At 40.6% G+C, this 21,481-nt stretch overlaps 1 protein-coding gene and 1 long non-coding RNA gene across 2 annotated transcripts in view; one reads left to right on the top strand and one right to left on the bottom strand.

Annotated features, from left to right (window-relative positions):
- LOC128497214 (uncharacterized) overlaps positions 1-21,481 on the top strand; it is a 202,553-nt gene that overhangs the window by 141,426 nt on the left and 39,646 nt on the right. The window lies entirely within an intron of this gene.
- On the bottom strand, positions 12,621-13,858 carry XCR1 (X-C motif chemokine receptor 1). Its single transcript, XM_053467170.1, has one exon. It carries the CDS (start codon positions 13,833-13,835, stop codon positions 12,816-12,818), a length of 1,020 nt encoding a protein of 339 aa, XP_053323145.1. The 5' UTR covers positions 13,836-13,858; the 3' UTR covers positions 12,621-12,815.

The raw sequence follows: 21,481 nt of genomic DNA, 5'->3' as shown, positions 1-21,481 counted from the left end.
ACCTTATGATGCGTACCCCCTAGCAACAGACCCCTGATATCCGGATTCAAACGAATGGCCTCTAAAAATGGTTCGAGGGACAAAATAAACAGGAGAGGGGAGAGGGGGCAACCCTGTCTAGAGCCATTAGTGATAGGGAAAGGATCCGTCAGGGCCCCATTAACCCTAATCCTGGCTGAGGGGGCAGTATATAGTGAGAGAACCCACCTACGCATATGAGGGCCAAAATTTAAGTGCCGCAAGACAGCGGACAGGAAAGACCAATCCAGCCTGTCGAACGCCTTTTCGGCATCCGTCGACAGGAGCAGGAGAGGGGACCGAAGGCGCCCAGCTGCGTGAATGATAGTCAGCGCACGCATCGTATTGTCCCGGGATTCCCGCCCCCTAACAAACCCGGACTGGTCAGGATGGACCAGGCGCGGAACCAAGGGTTGTAACCTGGTGGCTAAGATCTTGGAAAATAACTTAACATCCGCATTAAGCAGAGAAATGGGCCTATAACTACTACAAAGTTCGGGATCTTTCCCGTCCTTCGGGATCAAAGACACGTTGGCCATCAGGGTAGAGGGATGAAAATCGAAGCCATCAACAAGGGCATTAAAGGACTTCACTAACTGAGGGCCCAGGATATCAATCAATTTTTTATAATAAAGTAGGGGGAGGCCATCCGGACCAGGGCATTTACCAGACTTGGAATGTTTCATCGCCGCCACGAGCTCAGGCAGGGAGATGGGGGCCTCCAGCTGGTCAGCAACGTCGGAGGTAAGACGCCGGCGCAGGTAAGCCTTGATTTGCTCCAATTTGCGGAGCTTGGCATCCGGAGAGAGGGCCGGAGACAAATTGTAAAGTCCCGTGTAGTACGACACAAATTCTTTCATAATGTCCTGAGGGAGACGATGAGGCGTGCCCAGAGAGGACTTGATGCGAGGAATATAAGAGAGCGTGCGTCTCTGACGTAGAGCCCGTGCCAGGTACCTGCCAGGCTTATCACCATGTTCGTAAAACAGGGCTTTCATATGCAAAAACTACTTACGGGCACGAGCATTGAGGATGGAAGAAAGTTCTCTCCGGCATTGCAACAACAACTGGTAATCCGCAGCTGAAGCGTCGTCCATGTGGCGCCGCTCAAGTTCGGCAATCCGCTCATAGAGGGAACGAAGCGCCAGCGAGTTGGCCTTTTTCCGTTCCGCACCCATAGCAATGAAGTGGCCACGGATCACGCATTTGTGCGTCTCCCAAACAGTCAATGGTGACATCCCAGGGGTCAAATTATCTTGAAAAAAGTTTAATTTTGGAGAAGTTCACAGCATCGGTCAAAAGCGACTCGTTGAGCCTCCACGTCGTAAAAGCAGGGCGAGTCAAGGAGGAAGAGATGGACACAACCAGAGGAGCATGATCCGACAATGTAATCGAGCCATATCGAGCGCCAGTCAGACGAGAAAGATGGTAATAGGGCAAAAAAATATAATCAATTCGCGTGTATAATTGCCGGGGAGAGGAGTAGAAACTGTAATCCCGGTCAGACGGATGAAGGGCCCTCCAGAAGTCCGCCAACTGAAAGTCCCTGAGATGCAACTTTATCCTATTCAGAACAGATGGAGCAGCACTGGAACGGCCCACGGAAACGTCCAACCTGGGGTCCACGGCAACGTTGAAGTCCCCACCCAGGATCAGGACGCCCTCCTGGAAAGGGCGCAATGAGCGGAGGATCTTGGAAAGGCATTTATGTTGCAGTCTGTTAGGTAAGTATATATTAGCGAATGTGTAGAGCGTCTCTCCAATAGTGCCTTTGACAAAGATGTAGCGCCCCTCCTGGTCGGAAAGCTGAGCCGTCGGCACAAAAGGAGTGAACTTGTCAAACAAGATAGCAGTACCCTTAGATTTCGCTACAGGGTTATGACTAAAATAACCCATCGGGTAATCAGAAGTGAGCAGGTTAGGAGCCGAACTCGACCGGAAGTGGGTCTCTTGTAAAAAGGCCACAGAAACCTTGTTGAACTTTAATTCACGCATAAGATTAGACCGCTTTTCCGGAATGTTAAGACCCTTCACATTGTATGACAAACATTTTTCACACACATTGTACTTCAGGTGTGAATTTACCGCACCTGGTATATGTCTCTGTCAAACAACACCCCTCTATGTGTTCAATAACATCTCCTGAGTACAGCGATAACCCCCATGCATGGGTTTGTTGTGTTATTTAGGAGGTAAAAGGCCACCGTTGTGAAGTGTGCATTTTTTGGCATTTGGATATCTGGTCAGTCTGTGCCCATGTCCCATATTTGGGACATCTTTGAAGCCAGCCAATTCGATTTACCCCATCAAATCATACAGTTTTTAAAACTAGGCAACCAGTGGGCTTTTAAAATGCCAATATTTTCACTCTTTCCATGCGACAAGTTTTTAGAAGATATAGCGCTAATTGTAGGACTTGCTCATAAAAAACTTTGTTGTGTATACATGTGTGTATATATATATATATATATATATATATTATCTCACAAAAGTGAGTACACCCCTCACATTTTTGTAAATATTTTATTATATCTTTTCATGTGACAATGCTGAAGAAATGACACTCTGCTACAGTGTAAAGTAGTGATTGTACAGCCTGTATAACATTGTAAATTTGCTGTGCCCTTAAAAATAATTCAACACACAGCCATTAATGTCTAAACCTTGGCAACAACATTGAGTACACCCCTAAGTGGAAATGTCCAAATTGGGCCCAAAGTGTCAATATTTTGTGTGGCCACCATTATTTTACAGCACTGCTTCCCCGAGCTTCCCCGAGCACAACAGTTATTGTGCTTCCCTGCTACATCCTGAGTGCGCTTTTATATTGATTTTTCCGTGTACCTACCTGGCTTCCCTCTGACTTCGCTACTGCCTGACCCTTATATGCCAAATGGCTTGTTGGATTCCTCGTGTACTGACCTTGGCTACCCTATTGACTCCGTTGCTTTCTCGTGTACCGTACCTTGGCTTGTGTCCTGACTCGGCGTGGGCCTTATCTCCTAAGTGCCTTATCCTGTTATCCTGCATATTTTTTTTTTATGAATTTGTGGGTTTTTATAAAAATGCTCTTGGCATACAGCTAGATGTCATCCATGTAGAGGATGTGGCTGATGGAAGTTCCACTCTTGAGCTTGTACCAGTATCCAGTCCTTGTGATTAGGTAGCTGAAGAGCAAGCCTATGCAGAACAGCGGGGACAGTGCATCACCTTGGTAAATGCCGCACTTGATGGTTACTTGTGCTAGCTGTCTTGTGTTGGCTTCTAGTGTTGTCTTACATACTTCGATTGAGTTCTTGAGAAAGGTCTTTAGTGTCCTGTTGACTTTGTATAACTTCGGGCGTTCACTTATCCATGTGTGTGGCATTGAGTCGTAGGTTTTCCTGTTAGTCAATCCTGGTTGTGCTCACGATGGTCTGTTTAGACTTGGGCAACTGCTCTCTCTATGAGCAACTGGTGCTCGGAGCTTCTGGTGTTGTTCCCAATGCCCTTCTGAGCTGTGTTTATGTAGTGGCCCATGTGGTCCTTATCACGAACGCACCCTACTCCAAGCGTGCGCGTGACTTGGTCTGTCTGCCCTAGACCGGAAATAGTGATAAAAATAAAAATATCCACCCTTAATACCACCCACAATTAACTATAATGATATAACTAATATCACCAAGACAATTTATAAATGGGTTGCCTTGGTCTCCCAAGCGAATTAGACTAAAAACCCACACAATATATCTTAACACAATAATTAGGTGAGTTCAAATTACCATTAAAATGGTCTCATCAGGTAACGTGAGTCTTTACCAGACAAAGGCAGAACTTAATAAAGGAATATTTATTATGAACAAAAAAATAGTCACATTGCATACAAAAAAAGATGCTAAACAGATTATTTACACCAAACAGATAAAATAAAAAGGAGAAAATACAGAAAACCTAACTACTCACTTGAATGGTAAAGTAACAGTTTTTCTGTCCGTAGGGCTCCGGCAAGGAAAGATGGCGACTTACTTAAAATTAGACCTTGGCCCCTAGTAAGCACACTGACCAATTTCCTCTCATTAACTTTATACCTTTTCCAGATTATCTCGAGTTTCCAAGCCGGCCCAGAGGTGGTATAAGCGGAGGGAAGGTGTACCTATAGGAACCATAAGTGACCTCCCCCTTGTGTTGTGGTAACATATCAGTCAAAATAACTCATTTTCATTTTATCGTCCCTCCTGTGCTCGCCACAGCAATAATTCATGCATTTAGGAATTTCTTGTGAATTATTATTATTATAAGTCCATAGATATGTCACACTTGCTACTTATAACTGAATATCACAGACTTCACATTTTCTTCCAAACAGTTTAAGTTGCGCCGCCATATTTGTATTCTTTTTGTAGGGTGCACTTTCCCCGTTCTAGATATGCACAAAAGGAAGTTATCAATCTATGGGTTATTATTGATGTATATGTTGGATATGAAATGGTTTTCCTGACTGCTAGTGGTCACTTAGCATATCAAAGAATCCAGTATCGATGGTATCTGCAGCATAGTTCAAGTTTAACCCTTCGTTTGCTATGTATTTAATCCATGTCCTGTGTATTTATGTTCAGCTGTGTTTGGTTATGCTGTATCTGTCTCCCCCACCTGAAGCCTATGCCTCTACCACACCTGACCTAACCAACAGGCTTTAGTACCCTGCCTCCCTCACCTAAAGCCTATGTCATTCACACCTGACCTAATGACCAGGCCTGTATCTGGACACTCCCCGGTTTGTTAGGTGCCTTTGCATTGAAGTTATAGGACCGTTTTGCTCTGGCCCTGTACCTGATCCTGACTTGTTCCTGTGTACCTGATCCTGTATTGTTCCTGCCTTCAGCCCTGCCAAGTTGGCTTCCAGCCTTCAGCCCTGCCCAGTGGGCTTCCAGCCTTCAGCCCTGCCAAGTGGGCTTCCTACCGTGCGCCCATCCAGAGGGCTTCCTGCCATACGTACGTTTTCTTGCTAAGAGACTGTTTAACCTGTATTTGCATGTCCTGCCATAATATACAATACATAGCATTACCTGGAATTCTGCCTGTGGTGTATTCCTTTGTGCCTGTCTGTCTTATCCTTCTGTTACCATGCATTGCCGTGTGCAGACAGAACCCCAGGTATCCCCTACAATGAAGCTACTACCCAACCTGATTACCCGGGCCCTGACACTTGGCTTCAAACTGTGGAAATGTCTTAGCTTCAAATTGCTTTGGACACTCATGGCTTGGGAAATTCCAGATCTATGATTATGTAATTTAATACACATTTGGTATTATACTATTCAGGAGACTTTGGAGATTCATATTTATGAGAGATACATAATCATGTATTGCAATGCCAATTTTGTTTTGTAAGTTACAATTTTAACCCCTTAATGACAAAGCCCGTACATGTACGGGCTCAAAATGTATTGTTTTCAATGGGTTTAGGGACCGCCCATTGTCCTTAAGGGGTTAAAAAAGTTATGCTCATGTTATTGCCCTTTGCTTTAAGCCTTCTGAAAATATATACATTTGTTTTAACCATATCACTGGTATCTTTTTTTTTATATATAAAGTTATATATATATATAAAGATTATAAAAATTGAGTGCATATTTTTAAATAATGTAGTTTAAACTGCAATTATTCAATAAACATATATGGGAATTTGAAACAACCTCATGCATTTTGATGCAATTTTTGGATACATTTTGTACTTTATACTTTGTCCCATGAAGCAAATTCATCTAACCCCTATTTAAATAAGTTCACCCAGTAAAAAGTATTAGCAGACCCCTGAGCTATCTTCTAACAAAACATCTCAGAAGGTCGTCTCTGTAATGGCAACAGAAGTATAGGAAATAGATGCTGGAAAATAAACAGCATTCCAACTATTTCATTGGTCCCACTCTCTGGTGTGGTCAGATGGAGTGTATGTGTGGCTGTTGTTTCAAATCCTTGAAATTGTAGTTTGCGCGACTGCTGTGGGAGCAGCATAAGATTCTCCTACAATAACAAACCGTGGCTTGAATAGAAAACTAATGTTGCCTCACTTCACTGCCCTAAAATATAATATACCGGATTTGCTAGATTATAAAACGACCCTGATTATAAGACGACCCCCCAAAATCTGAATATTAATTTAGGGAAAAAAAAGAAAATGCCTGAATATAAGATGACCCTACAGAAAAAAAGTTTTACTAGTAAATGTTAATTCATGTAAACTTTTTTTAATAAAAGCTATGATTGACAAAAATATTTTTTTTGTTTTTATTTCCTTTTATTTTCCAACCTGCCCCCCAGTTATGCACATCTGCCCCCAGGCTTGCCACTCTGCCCCAGAAATGCCTTATACCCCCTATATGCCACTGTGCCCCATGATGTGCCTTTTAACCCTCTAAATGCCACTGTGCCCCAGGATATGCCTTTTGACCCCCTATATGCCACTCTGCCTCCAGAATGCCTTATACCCCTATATGCCACTCTGGTGATGTGTTTCCTGCACCATCACAATATTAGCCTTCTGAGACTTAATTTCCCAGAACAACATCCGTCTCTTATGAGGGTTGTTGAGGCCTTTGGCATTAATGGTCATAATCATGAGATCCATCGCAGCAAAAGGAAGGTAGGAAGGCCTGTAAAATCAATGTGCCGGGACAAACCAATAATCTCAAAGGACACTGAGACAGACAGGACGAAAAGAAAAAAAAAAGAAGTAAGAAGAAAGAGAAAGGGGGGGGAAGGTGGGGGTGGGAATAGGAGAGGGTGGAAAGTAAAATATGAGGGAGGGGCGGGGACGGGGGATGGGAGGTGGGTTTCAGACAATCAGCCAAAAAGAACAGGTGAACAGAAACCCTTGTGAGGATGAGAAGCTCCAAATCCCCTGGCGCCGAAAGGTGCGTAGACCGTCAGGTGAGCAAAACAAGAACAGAGACCGTGATAATCTACCCAGACAGGGGGAACATTGGGTACATTGGGCAGCACGACACTAATGAGCTAGCCTGTCCATCCAAGTGAGTGATTGCTTGCTGCAGTAGTATAATCATAAATAACCAAAGTTATGGTGGGTAAAGGTGATGGAAAACGCTTCCACTTCAAATTCAGGGGGTAGTAGGAGCATTATTAAACACTCATCTACAGGCTTGTTTTTCCCTCAGAAATCTCATGGTGTTGCCACAACCACAAGGGATTCTGGGTAGGCACATGCAAATAAGATCAACAATGATCACCTTTTGCCTCTATATCCACTTGTATAAACGTACCACACCGGATAACACAGAAACCACTCCAATGTAACACATACCAAATTCTGGAAACAAAATACACCCCCCACACCAGAGCAAAAGGGTCATAAGACAGGTTCCCCCAGGGGAAGTGCAGAACATAAGAAGAGTGGCGTCATACGGGAGCATCACACAGTACTTATAAGGTAATATGCGAGTTGGGGTAAATGGGCAGCGTATCAGACGTACACATAAACACAATCTTGCAAACATAGTTCTCGAAACAACTTAATATCCACTAAAAGCACCATAGATCGACCTTAGCTCTCCGAATAATCTATCCCGCATGATAGAGAACATAACGATAAAGTTCTCACCAGCAACAAGTATCATAAAAAAAAACATAAGGTGTGTATGTATATGGCATGTGTGTATGGAACTATAAACTAATCAGAGGCTGAAGCCCCATATATCTAGAGAAAACACTCACAATTAGTGGAAACATAACCGATCCTGAAACTGTACTGAAGAAAAACAAAAACAAAAAAACACCCACACAAATTCCGTGAACTCTATAAAACCATAAACCTTAATCTGCATTGATCTGCCCAAGGGCCCAACTCACAGTCCCGAGGAAAATGGAGAGCAACTCCTAGTAAATGTCCCACAACAGTTACCTAATCCCCGGGAGAAGAGGCAGGTTTTCAAGTTGCTTTGGATGACCCCGATTTCGGGTGATTGGCTTGAACAGTCTCCCACTCTGGGGAAAGCAGACAAGGGACTTGGTGCAGACATCCTGTTGTCCTCAGACACAATGTTCCACTTCCGAAGGAGTTCTAGTCCTTCCACAGGGGTCATCACCACCCACTGCCATTCCCAGTAATGATGAGCTTTGTCGGATAGCCCCATCTATATGGGATGGAATTCTTACAAAGAGTCGCAGCTGACAGATCTAAATAAGGCGCTGGGAACTCCAAGCTGTTTCTGGCGGAGGATAGGATGGCCATTTTCACTTTTAAATACTGCAGTCTAAGGATCACATCTCGTGCAACCATAACGGGAAGTGTCTTGGCTTCAGGATGCCGTGTATGTGGTCTATTAGCATGTCCTCGTCCGATAGTTAAGGTAACAAGGAATGAAAAAAACCTTTGACGTATTGCTGCGAAGCGTTATTGGGCACATCTTCAGGGATCCCATGTAACCGTAAATTATTGCGTTTCGCTCTGTCCTTAAGATTCGCCACCTTCGTTTGGAGACAAACTAAGTATTTCCTCCAGCTCATTATAGCGATCAACAAGCTCATTGTAGGCCCCAGTGTGTTCCTGAAATTTGTGCTCCAGGTGGTACATTCTCGTCCCAAGTTGGAGCAGGTCCTGTTTTAAATCTGTCGACATCGTCTTCATGGAATCAGTCATCGATGTCTGTAGGTTGTCAAGCATATGTCTTAGAAGTGTAGGGGTGATCTGCTGTTCCGCATCCAATTCTAGGCCCTCTTCTTCCAGGTCAGGTTGTGAGGACATGAGAGAGGCCTCATCGCCATCTTGGATGTTAAGACCAGCTCTCGTCTTTTTCATAAAATACTGGGGCAGCTTTTTGGAACCGCGTCTGGAATGATTAGACGCCATCCTGGAGTCCCCAAAGTGCAAATCCACTGAACAGGTAAGTTAAATGTCGAAGAAAAATGCTTTTATACCCGCTTCTGTGCTAACATGCAAACAGAGCTCCTCACTCAAGTGACCATCTAGCTCCGTGGCTAGGCCACGTCCTGTTTTGATAAAATTTATTGGATTGATAACATTCCATCCCCTCAGTGGTGTTCTTATGGGCAGGCAGTTTCTCGGAAAATCCCTCTTTCTCAATGTCTCCCTGCTTTCTCTGTCAACCACTTTTATGTCTACTTTTCTGCAGCTTCTTGTTCTTCTGTCTTTCACCTCTCCTTTTGTCTTCTTTCTTCATCTTCTTCTTCGTGAACTTCCACAAAAGAGCGTGAAAAACAAGATTATGCAAGACAGAAAGCGAAGTTGCAGGAAAGAAGACAGGGACATGGAAGTGGTCCGCAAAGATGGTAGAGAGACATTGAAAGCGTTTGAGAGCTTGAGTAAGAGAGTGTAATAAGACCCATTCCCACCTAGTCTGCTTATTTTATCTGCTATAAAGGCCCAAACATTAACCAGTCTTTGGTCTTGCTTTTGATAAAAGAACCTTATGGCTCCCATATGCATGTTTAAATGTCCTCACTATATTAGCATCTACTACTTCTGCTGAGAGGCAGGGCTGGATTAAGACATTGTAGGCCCCTGGGCTACAGGTACTGTGAGGCCCCCAGTAATTGGGCTGAATTGTGCATAATTCACTTGACAAATGTTCATTTTACGTTATTTCACATGCAGCGTTAATAACATTATAGCCAGTAGGGGTTCAGGATTGCAGCACTGACAGACACACACTTGCACGTCTGGTGGAGACTGAGTCTTGGACGTTGGTGGCACACATGAGCCGATGCGCATAGTGAAATATATTTGTATAACCAAAAATGTTAAAAGGCCCAAATTAGTCACAGAAATTAGACATGATGGAATCAAAACATTTGCTACTGCAAAAACTTTTAGATGAAAAAGTTCCAGTTCTGCTAGTACATATGTTAAAGGTTCTCCCTTAAAAGGGAAGGACAGGGAATTGTCCCCTGTAGAGAAGAATTAAATCATGCCTTACAATTAAACGGGGTTTCACAGCCTCTGAAAATCCCAACCACATCCAAGTTCCTGCAACTATACCTTTGTGATAAGATCTACACATTGAAATAGAGTAAATAACGCGAAACCTTTACTCCTCTCCTTGACATGAGGAACTCTTCTGTGAGCCCGCCCCCTTGAGCGTCAAGGGGGCAGGCAGGGCAAGGAGTGCAACAGGCTAGAGCTCTTGTTGGTCTTGTTACTTTTTATCCCCAGAATTTATCAGAGCTAATCATACAAGTATCACAGGCACCAATTTTAAATACGTATATAATAGACTTGTACACTTGTACAGAAGTTACACTGCATCGCTGCGGGGGATCTGGATCTTAGTCTCATAATCAGACCTATTTGAGGTCTGATTATAAGACAACCCTGATTATAAGACGAGGGGTATTTTTCAGAGCATTTGCTCTGGAAAAAACCTCGTCTTATAATCGAGCAAATACGGTACTTGGTAAAAAGTAAAAAAAATAGTTCAAAGGTATATACCCTACTCAGGAATTTCATACAATCAAATGCCAGATTATGTCACCAATATTTTTTATTTCGCAAACACAACTGAAAGACATGTGCACAAGCCCAGTAGAATGCCTGGTTTTGTCACCAGTATTTATTTATCAATGACGTATACCATACTTGCTCGTTTATAAGATGACTCTGATTATAAGATGACCCCACAAAATTTGAATATTAATTTAGAAAAAAAGCCTGAATATAAGACTACCCTATAGGAAAAAAGTTTTACTAGTAAATATTGATTCACATGTAAACTATTTTTCCATACTTCCAAAAACTATGATTGAGAAAAATGCATTTTTGTTTTTTATTTCTCTTTATTTGCCAACCTGCTCCCCAGTTATATGCACATCTGCCTCCAAAAATGCCTTATACTCCCTTATATGCCTTATACCCCCTATATGCCACTCTGCCCCAGATATGCCTTATACCCCTATATGCTTTTCTACCTCCCTATGTCATGATCCGGGACTCGCGGGTACTCGCTACCTACCTTCCCTGGTGCCCAATCTTCGGTGCCCGCGTCCGGCGGGCACCCGTGGTTTACTGCTCCCCATGCTTCCTCTCCGGGGTATGGAGGACGCGCGCGCCACGTCCCCTCCTTTTCTCTATGCCTCAGTGGAGACCACTTCTATACGCGCGGCTCCACGTCATCGGCTGGGGGCGGGGCTTGGAGAAGCGGCAAGTCTAAAACCTGAGCACTGACAGTCAGTCAGTGCTTGGTTGTTGTTCTCGGGTGAGCTGTTACCTGTACTGCATTATTTCTCGTTGCTGATTCGGTTTGTTTATGCCTTTTTGCCTTCATTTTACTGCTCAGTGGAATAAACCTTGCTGATATTCCTTATACTGCCTTTTGCCTCTATTGCATGTCTGGTGTCTCACTGCGCTCCAACCCTGCATACCCGACACACACATTCATGCTCACACACACACACACATTCATGCACACACATTCATGCACACGCACACACACACACATTCATGCACACACACACACACATATTCATGCTCACAAACACAGGTACACATCCATACTCACACACACATTCATGCTTTTTCACACACACACAATTACACATACATGTTCTCTCTCTCTCACACACAGTTACACATCCATGCTCACACACAATTACACATCCATACTCACACTCACAATTACACACCCATGCTCACACACACAATTACACTTCCATACTCACACACACACAATTACACATCTATGCTCACACACAGACACACAATTACACATCCATGCTCACACACACAATTGCAAATCCATGCTCACACACACACACACAATTGCACATCCATGCTCACAAACACACACGTACACATCCATGCTCACAGACACGCAAACACACAATTAGACATCCATGCTCTCATGCACACACGCACACAATAACACATCCATGCACACACATGCAAGTACACATCCATGCTCACACATACACAATTACATATCCATAATCACACACACACAAAAGCACACATCCATGATCACACACAAGTACACACACACAATTACATATCCATAATCACACACACACAAAAGCACACATCCATGATCACACACAAGTACACATTCTTGTTCACAACCACACACACAAAGTACACATCCATGCTCACACACAAGTACACATTTATGTTCACGCCCACACACACACAAAGTACACATCCATGCTTTCTCACACACACACACACACACACCTCCATGCTCTCTCTCTCACAAACACACATGCAATTACACATCCATGCTCACACACACACAAGTACATATCCATAATCACACACACAAAAGTACACATCTATGATCACACACAATTACACATCCATAATCACATACACATATACATACATCCCGCACGACCCCATTTACCTCTCACCGCTCTTGCAGCTTTCTGGCTGCTCAAACACTGCTCACCGCAGGGTCACATGACGTCACTAATATAGTTATTTGCTCTTGAACATTTAAATTACTTAACCAAATTATAGCCTCCAGTTGATTCCAAAATGTGACTTTTCAAATATATTTTAACATGTGTACCCAATATATGAGTAAAAAAGTAGTATGCCCAAGCTACTACTTAAATATCAAGCCTTCTACAAATAGACAGACTAGAGAAACACACACTGATAATAGGATTTAATCCTCAAAATGCATATTGCACAAAAAGTATATCATCTTAACATAAGCTTTTAGAGAGATTTCATGTATGATTGTAGCCAATTTTCTATATTAGCAAAGTTATTTACAAATACAAAGAAAATCAAACGTAAAAAATAAGCTGTTCTAATAATTTGAATATACCAGAATTCACAGATACACTCAATAAAGAGATACATCCTCATTGTGAGAGTAATAGTGTAAATCTCTACTTAAAGATTGGTGTACATTATATTTAAATGGACAATAGTAATTTATCAATCGCTTTAAATGGCGTCTAAATTTGATCCCAACAAGAGCATATAGTATAGGATTTAGACAACAATGTGATATTGCTAATTTTTCAGTAACATATTTTGCATAATCAATATTTTTAACAAACTTGCAGTCCATGAAAATGTGTTGTTGGTGTAAGGAGTGCAGTAGCACAACAATATTGTAAGGTGCCCAACTAACAAAATATACAAACACTATGATTAATATTAGTTTGACTGGTTTGTGATTCCTTTGGGATTGAGATCTCAACAATGTCCTAATAATGTTAAAGTAACAAACAATGATAACAGAGAAAGCAATCAGAAAGCACATATTCTGTTGATAATTGTTTACTAACTGTGGGAGAATATCGATGTATTCACACTTTTTAAAATCATCATGGTTAAACTGAACTTGAAATATTATTATAGGAACAGAGGCAGATATACTCATTACCCATGCTACTATACTGGTGAGTATACCAAATATAGGTCTTCTGGTTTTCAGAGCTGACAAGGGATCCACCACTGCAAGGTAACGATGATAGGTCATGAATGTCAAGAAAATAATCCCACTGTAGAATCCCACTGAAAAAAGTGCATTAAATGTTTTGCAAGCCACTGGTCCAAAAACCCAACCTTCTCTGTGATACACAATAAAAAATGGAAGACACAATGTTAAAATCAGATCAGCAATGGAAAGGTTGAAAATGAAAACGTTTGTCAGAGACACAAAATTTTCATATGCAATGAGAACCCACAACACCAGGGAATTTCCTATAATGCTAAAGATAAAAAGGAATGAATTCAAAATGGTAGTGAGGAGAGTTGCGAATTTAGAAACATCTTCCTTATTACAAGGTTCAATGAATCCATCATAAAAATTTGTATATATCTCTGAAAAGTTCATATATGTTGAATCTTCCATGATTTGTATTTTTTCTCAAAGAAGTCCCTGAGAAGACAAAATGTTATATCATGTTGTATTATATATACATACATAAATTTAAATTAATTGAAACGAAACAATTTTACCAGAATATCATATTCCTATATATATAATTTAACTTCTCATTTTTTGACTTTCGCTATTTTAACCTACACCAAACAGTATCTACTGTATATATTTGCACATCTTCTTATACTAAGTTAGCTGATTCCTGGAATTATTTGAAAACCAGACATTTTGAAATAATGCATAGTTGAATAGATTATTTTTTCTTACTTCTCACATCTCACTGATGAATGCTACACCATTCAGGGCCAACTCTGCTCTTGATGGAAGGCTAATAATTAGTGGCCTCATCATAAGTGGCTATTTAAAAGTTACACTGGAGTTAAACGGGAGGGAAATGACATACCAGCTACCACTGCAGAAAGCGGCTACAACACAACATCAGAACCAGATCAACACATCCCCATCCAAGCAGCCCTCTCCTATTGTCTCACTTCCCCCTCAAACACCGACTAGATTGTAAGCTCACAAAAACAGGGACCTCCTTTACTTTGCGCCAGTTTGTTATTGTATGTGTTTCTGTACGTGAAATTGTTCTAATAACAGAGCTGCGGAATCTGCCGGCTCTTTATAAATAAATGTAATGTAATAATGCATAGGTATGTCAAAATGTTTTGTCTCATCTCAACTAGCAACTGCTCAATATTTACTAATAAACCTCATCTGACCTTAATAGCAGGGCCACTCTACTCTGCACAGCTTTTTCACTGCTCTGTGCTCTGCTTCCTACATGCTTCTCTGCGCACCAATTTGGTTCAAACACACACTCAGTCTAAAACCATATGCTAACACACATACTAACACCATACACCGACATTTAAACAATGTACACTGTCAAACACAGTTTAACACTGTACATTGACACCCTACATAGTCTAGCATTGTACACTGTCACATTCACTCATTGTAACACTGTATGCTGACACATGTTCTTACACCTTACACTGACAATTCCATCATGCACAAAAAAAACATACACCGACACACACAGTACATTGTAACTTGTACACCATCACCCCTACACACTTTTTCTAACTCTACATGGTTTATGGTTTACTGGACCCAGCAAAGGATATTATAATTTTTTCCCATTTAAAATAATACTTAATGCCACGGGGATAAATGTGTGTTACAGTGAATTAGTCTATTCCCTTTTGGCCCAAATAGCAATGGAATAGACTGTCAAATTACTCATACACATACACTGGCCTTACAAATGCCTGCCAATACACACGCATACAGTACACATATACACATACATAAACACACACGTTCAGGCTTGCCCTTACACACAAATATCCTGGCTTATACTTGCTTCTGCAGCCACGTACTTACTTGTCCTAATATAAAAGGAAAAACAAAACACACCCTCTCTCCCCTTTCTCATACTCTTCCCATATCTCCCATTTTTTATTATCTCTCCCTTTCCCCCCATTAACCTCCCCTTTCCCCCCTTCTAGCTTCTTTTTCACTATCATCTTATCCCTTTCTCCTTTACCTTTCTTCTCCTATCCTATTTTCTAGATTCTTATGGTAGGAGCACATGCAATCACCGGCACACAGTAGGAGGGAGCATGGAAGCAGAGGTCTGTATGAATAGGGAGAACCATGATTTTTCTCAATCCATTGTTTAGATGCAAGTTAGGTTTTGCTATGATTGAGAACAGATGTAATGATGTGCAGCTAAAAAGTAACTGCAATCAGAATGTATTTGAAATAATTGATAGGAAATGGCTCTCTGCAAATATACAGTATGTTCAAGTCAAAGACTCTTTAATACAAATTGACTTATGAGTTAATTTGTTATGCATGCATATATATTTTACAAAATGGGGATTTATTAAGCTAATATAAATTATTAAGCTTATTATCAAAGTAAACAATAGCATTACTAGTAACAACATATAGTATTTAAAATAACATGGGCAAACGTAAGACGTACTGGTACAAAAGAAGAAGACATCCCTACTCTTGCAGGTTTGGAATCTTAGGGTTGAGGGGGACTGGGACAGAAGGTGGGGGACTGTGTATATATATATATATATATATATGTATATATAGATATATAAATATATAGATATTAATTATCACAGAAACTAGTCTTACCTTTGTTATGGTGGAGGAGGTGAGTTGTAATTATTACCAGAATATCACATCCCTATATATATATAATTTAACTTCTCATTTTTAACTTTCACTTTCTTAAACAACACCAAATATTATCTATTTAGTTGTACATCTGCTTACACCAAGATAGCCGGTACCTGTATTTATTTGAGTAACACAGAAGGGTATATTCACTAAACTGCAAATGCCTGTTAGTTGTCAAAACACCACATTTGGATGCAAATATATCTAAGTTGGACAAATGTCAAACCCAACCTGCTTTAGTATTCACAAAAAAATACTCTAGGCTTGTGAACACTTGCCTGCCGGAAAAAAAGCACCAATAACATAGAAAAAAATATGATAAAAATGTACTTTTATTATTTTAAATTATAAACCTCAATAGGTTGGTAATAGATACCCCATCCATCAAATCTCAAAAAACATATAATGCCATGAAAAATATAATTGTTAAAGCATATACAATGCACTACACCACCCACACGGTACTCCTATGTTAATACACCCTTCACATCCCTTTTGGTACTGCTAAACGGAAAGACCCATCGTAACAATAAATTAAACTGGGATTGAAATCATTAAAAATACATTTGCCCCAAGACTGGAATATCTAGCCATGCGTGAGTTAGCTGGCAATTTGGACATTGTTATCTGGGCAGACTTTGCAGTCGGCTACAGACTCTACAGCAGGGATGGACTGCACCTCAATGAAGAGGGGGCTGCAGTGCTAGGGGAGAGGATGGCTAGAGGAATCGAGGATCTTTTAAACTAGGTTCTCGGGGGAGGATAAAGATAGTAATGAAGTGCTAGCTAGAGTAGACTGGAAAGGGGGTCTAGCTATGGGAAAAAGGGGTGAGAGCAGTGGTGGGGTTAGCATAGACAATATGGAGCTATATAGTACGAAACCTGCAGTCAAGAAATATTTGTCAACTGATAAACCAAAAATGGGTAGTAACCTTAAATGTCTTTACAAATGCAAGAAGCTTGGCAAACAAAATGGGTGAGCTGGAAATATTGGTAAGTGATGAACAGTACGATTTCATAGATATCACGTAAATGTGGTGTGATGGTACACATGACTGGTCAGTTAATTTACAAGGTTACTAGCTTTTAAGAAAGGACAGAGTAAATAGAAAAGAGGGTATTTGTTTATATGCAAACCCTAAACTAAAGCCCAGTATTAAGGAAGCTGTGCATGATGACAGTAGTAATGTGGAGACACTATGGATGGAGATTAGCCTAGAAAGTAAAAAGAGTCACACACTACTTGTAGGTGTATGCTATAAGCCATCAAACATTAGTAATGAAGGGGAAGATCAGCTGCTATTTCAAATTGAAAAGTCTGCAAATAGGAATGCAGTTTTAATGATGGGAGATTTTAATTACCCAGATATAGATTGAAATAGTGGAACTAGTTTCTGAACCTGCTTAATGACCAATTTATGTCACAATTAATAGAGACCCCAACCAGAATGGATGCCTGGATCTGGTAATAACTAACAATGAGGAACTTATCTCAAACATCAAAGTTAGAGAACACTTGGGGAATATTGACCATAACATGGTTTTGTTTGAGATTAATTCCAAAAAGCAAATGGGTGACTACTCTACCAAAACACTTAATTTCAGAAGGGCAAACTTTGACAGGCTAACTATGGAATGTATAGACTGGGATGGAATGTTCTCTGGGGCAAATGGAATACCTTTAAGCACACATTGCAAAATTACACATCCCAACATATACCTATGGGAAACAAATACAAAAGAAGCAAATCAAAACCAATGTGGTTTACCAGGAAAGTTAAACAGGAAATAAGAAATAAACGATTGGCATTTAAGCATTATAAAAGTGAGGGATCAGTAGTATCATACAAAGATGCCAACAAAGCTTGCAAAAAGGTGATTAAAATGGCTAAATTGGAAAATGAGGAACTAATTGCCAAGGAGAGTAAAACCAATCCCAATAATTTTTTTAGGTATGTAAATGGGAAAGTTTAAGGTAGAGAATGTTGGTCCTTTATTATCTGAAACCTGATACTTGGTTAGTGAGAACCGAGAGAAATCCGACATCTTAAATACTTTTTTTTCTTCTGTTTACCAAAGAAGAACCAATGACGGAGCCCCTGCTGGCTAATTTTAAGGAACCATTACAACCATGCAGCCGGAAGGAGGTGCGGTTAGCGTGGGGGTTGTCTGCGTCCATCGCGCAGACCTTCCCCGGCTGTCAGAGATCAGAGTTCCCCGCACCGGCTGTCAGAGATCAGAGTTCCCCGCACTGGTGCCTTTTAACCCCCTTAATACCACTCTGCCTCCAGAAATGCCTTTTAACCCTCTATATGCCACTCTGCCTCCTGAAATGCCTTATACCTCCCTATATGCCACTCTGCCCCATAATATGCCTTTTAACCCCCTAAATGCCAGAGTGGCATATAGGGGTATAAGGCATTTCTGGAGGCAGAGTGGCACATAGGGGGTCAAAAGGAATATCATGGGGCACAGTGGTATTTAGAGGGTTAAAAGGCATATCATGGGGCACAGTGGCATATAGGCATTTTTGGGGCAGAGTGGCAAGCCTGGGGGCAGATGTGCATAACTGGGGGGGCAGGTTGGAAAATAAAAGGAATTAAACACAAAATATTTTTCTCAATCATAGCTTTTATTTAAAAAAATAGTTTACATAATTGACATGAATTAACATTTACTGGTAAAACCTTTTTCCTATAGGGTCGTCTTACAATCGAGCAAATACGGTACCCTTGGTGAAAACTACCAATGAGAAGGATTTAGGAATAATGGTAGACAATAGACTTGACAACAGTGTGCAATGCCAGCAAGCAGCTGCAAGGGCCAATAAGGTTTTGGCATGCATAAAAAGAGGAATGGATTCACAGGAGGAGGATATCATCTTGCCTCTTTACAGGTCAACGGTAAAACCTCACCTTGAATATGCGGTACAATTCTGGTCACCGGTCCTTAACCCCTTAAGGACCGGGCTCATTTTTCGTTTTGTACCCTGTGGGACCGAGGCTGTTTTGACACTTTTGTGGTGCTTGTGTTCAGCTGTAATTTTCTCCTCACCCATTTAGTGTACCCACATAAGTTATATATTGTTTTTTTCAGGACAAGATGGGCTTTCTTCAGATACCATTATTTTGATCGTATCATCTTATTTACTATAAAAAAAATAAAAAAAACATGGTGGAAAATTGAAAAAAAACACATTATTTGAAAAATCTTTTACTCACCTAAAAAAGCAAGTAAAAAAACTAGCTAAATAGATTCTACTACTTGTCCTGAGTTTAGAAATTTTAGAAATACCCAATGTTTTTATGTTTTTTTGCTGTTTTTTGTAAGTTATAGGGCAATAAGTACAAGCAGCGTTTTATGATTTCTAAATCTTTTTTTAACAAATCCGGTCATTCTGCCGCCATCTCCTCTTTGGAACATCTTTGAAGCCGGTTAACTCAATTTAACCCATTCAAACCATATATTTTTGAAAACTAGACACCCCAGGGTATTCCAAATGCTGTTATTTTAACCCCTTCCATGCACCAATTATAGAACTACACTTTGTCAAACTTTGTAATAGTAATTTATTTTATTTTTTTTCACACAAATTGTACTTTAGTTATAGATATACAGGTTCTGGTATATGTCACTGTCAAACAACACCCCAATATGTGTTCAGGAACATCTCCTGAGTGCAGTGATACCCGACATGCATGGGTTTTTCGGGTTGTTTGAGATTTAAAATGCCACATTTGGGAAGTACGCTTTTTTCTCCATTTTGGTCAGTCTGTACCTATGCCCTATCTTTGAGCTCGGCCACTCCAATTTACCCCATCAGCCATTTTTTTTTTATATTAGACACGCCTTGGGTATTTGAAGTGCTTTTATTTTAACTCTTTGTTGAGATTTTTGAGAAATTTTAGCACTTGTTCAAAATAATAAACTTTATTTTTTTATTTTATTTTTTTAATACTTTTTTAATATTTTTTTTACACATTTTGCTGGTACTGGATGGTTCCTCTAGTGACATCACTGCATAATTATTTTTAAATGTTAGCACATTTTTTATTTTTTTTCCCATTTTTTATTTTTTTATTTTTTTTAGTGATTAGAAAGCTGGGTTCCATTGACTTGCTTGGTTGAATGCAGTACCTGAATTCAACCTGCAAGTGGAGCCAGAGTTCTCTAGAGGGTCTGGAGACCGTCTAGCGAACTCTTTCATCTTTATTGTTTTTTATCCCGGGCCGCCGCCATCTTGCTGATGGCGAAGAACACCGGCAGCTGCGGCTGTGACCGCTCTCCGGAGCGGTCACAGCCCATCCAAAGGTAAGTGTTTGGTGTCGCTGGATGCCTCCTGATCGAGGCATTCCAGCGACACCGTTTAAGTTTAGGAGGCGATCGTTGATCGCCTCCTAAACGCTTTTAAAACTGGCGTCCGCCGCCATACAATGTATGGCGGCTGTAGACGCCCCGGGGAGGGGCCACAGATGGCCCCCGATGCCGATCTCGGCGTTACTGAATGCCTCGACATCGAGGCATTACAGTAACGCCGTTTAAGCAAAGAAAGTGATCGTTGATCACTTTCTAAGCTTATTTAATTTTATAACGGCAAAGGTCGCGAAGGGGTTAAAAAGGACATTATGGAACTAGAAAAAGTGTAAAGGGAGATACTAGTTATGAAGAGAGACTAAAAAAGTTAAAATTATATACACTGGAAAAACAGTGTCTTAGCGGGTATATGATAACATTATATATATATATAAATATATGCAGGGTCAATATAAAGAGCTCACCAAGAGGTCACCCTTTGAGACAGGAAGAGCGGAGATTTCATAGACAACAAAGGAAGGGATTCTTTACAGTACGGACAATGCAGGTATGGAATTCACTGCCTAGGGAGGTGGTGTTATCAAATACATTAGATGCCTTCAAAAGGGGTCTGGATATTTTTTTTAGAAAGGCATGATGTACAGGGCTATAAATAAAATTAATATTTTAGAGCTTCTTGATCCAAGGATAAATCGAATTGCCTTTTGGAGTCAAGAAGGATTTTTTTCCTCTGATGGCAGAATTCAAAGTAGCTTTATTAGGGTTTTTTTTGCCTTCTTTTGGATCAAGAGTAGGAAGGTTAGGTAGAAGGGTTGAACTTGATGGACTTAGGTCTTTTTTCAACCTTATGTACTATGTAACTATGTAACTATCCGAAAAGCTGACAAAGGTGGGGCTGTTGTTGTAATGAACAGGTATTTTTTATATAAAGGAAGTGATAGTTAATACCTATAAGAAACTAAGTTCAGACCCTACTAAGATTTTTCATCAAGGGATATAGCAAGGGATATATCATGGTATTTTGAACATTGATGAAGTGAAATATATATATATATATATATATATACTGTGTATATAAAACACTATTATACCTA

Source organism: Spea bombifrons, chromosome 5 (assembly GCF_027358695.1).
Source record: "Spea bombifrons isolate aSpeBom1 chromosome 5, aSpeBom1.2.pri, whole genome shotgun sequence".
Taxonomy (NCBI): domain Eukaryota; kingdom Metazoa; phylum Chordata; class Amphibia; order Anura; family Pelobatidae; genus Spea; species Spea bombifrons.
This window is presented reverse-complemented; position numbering and strand designations above follow the sequence as displayed.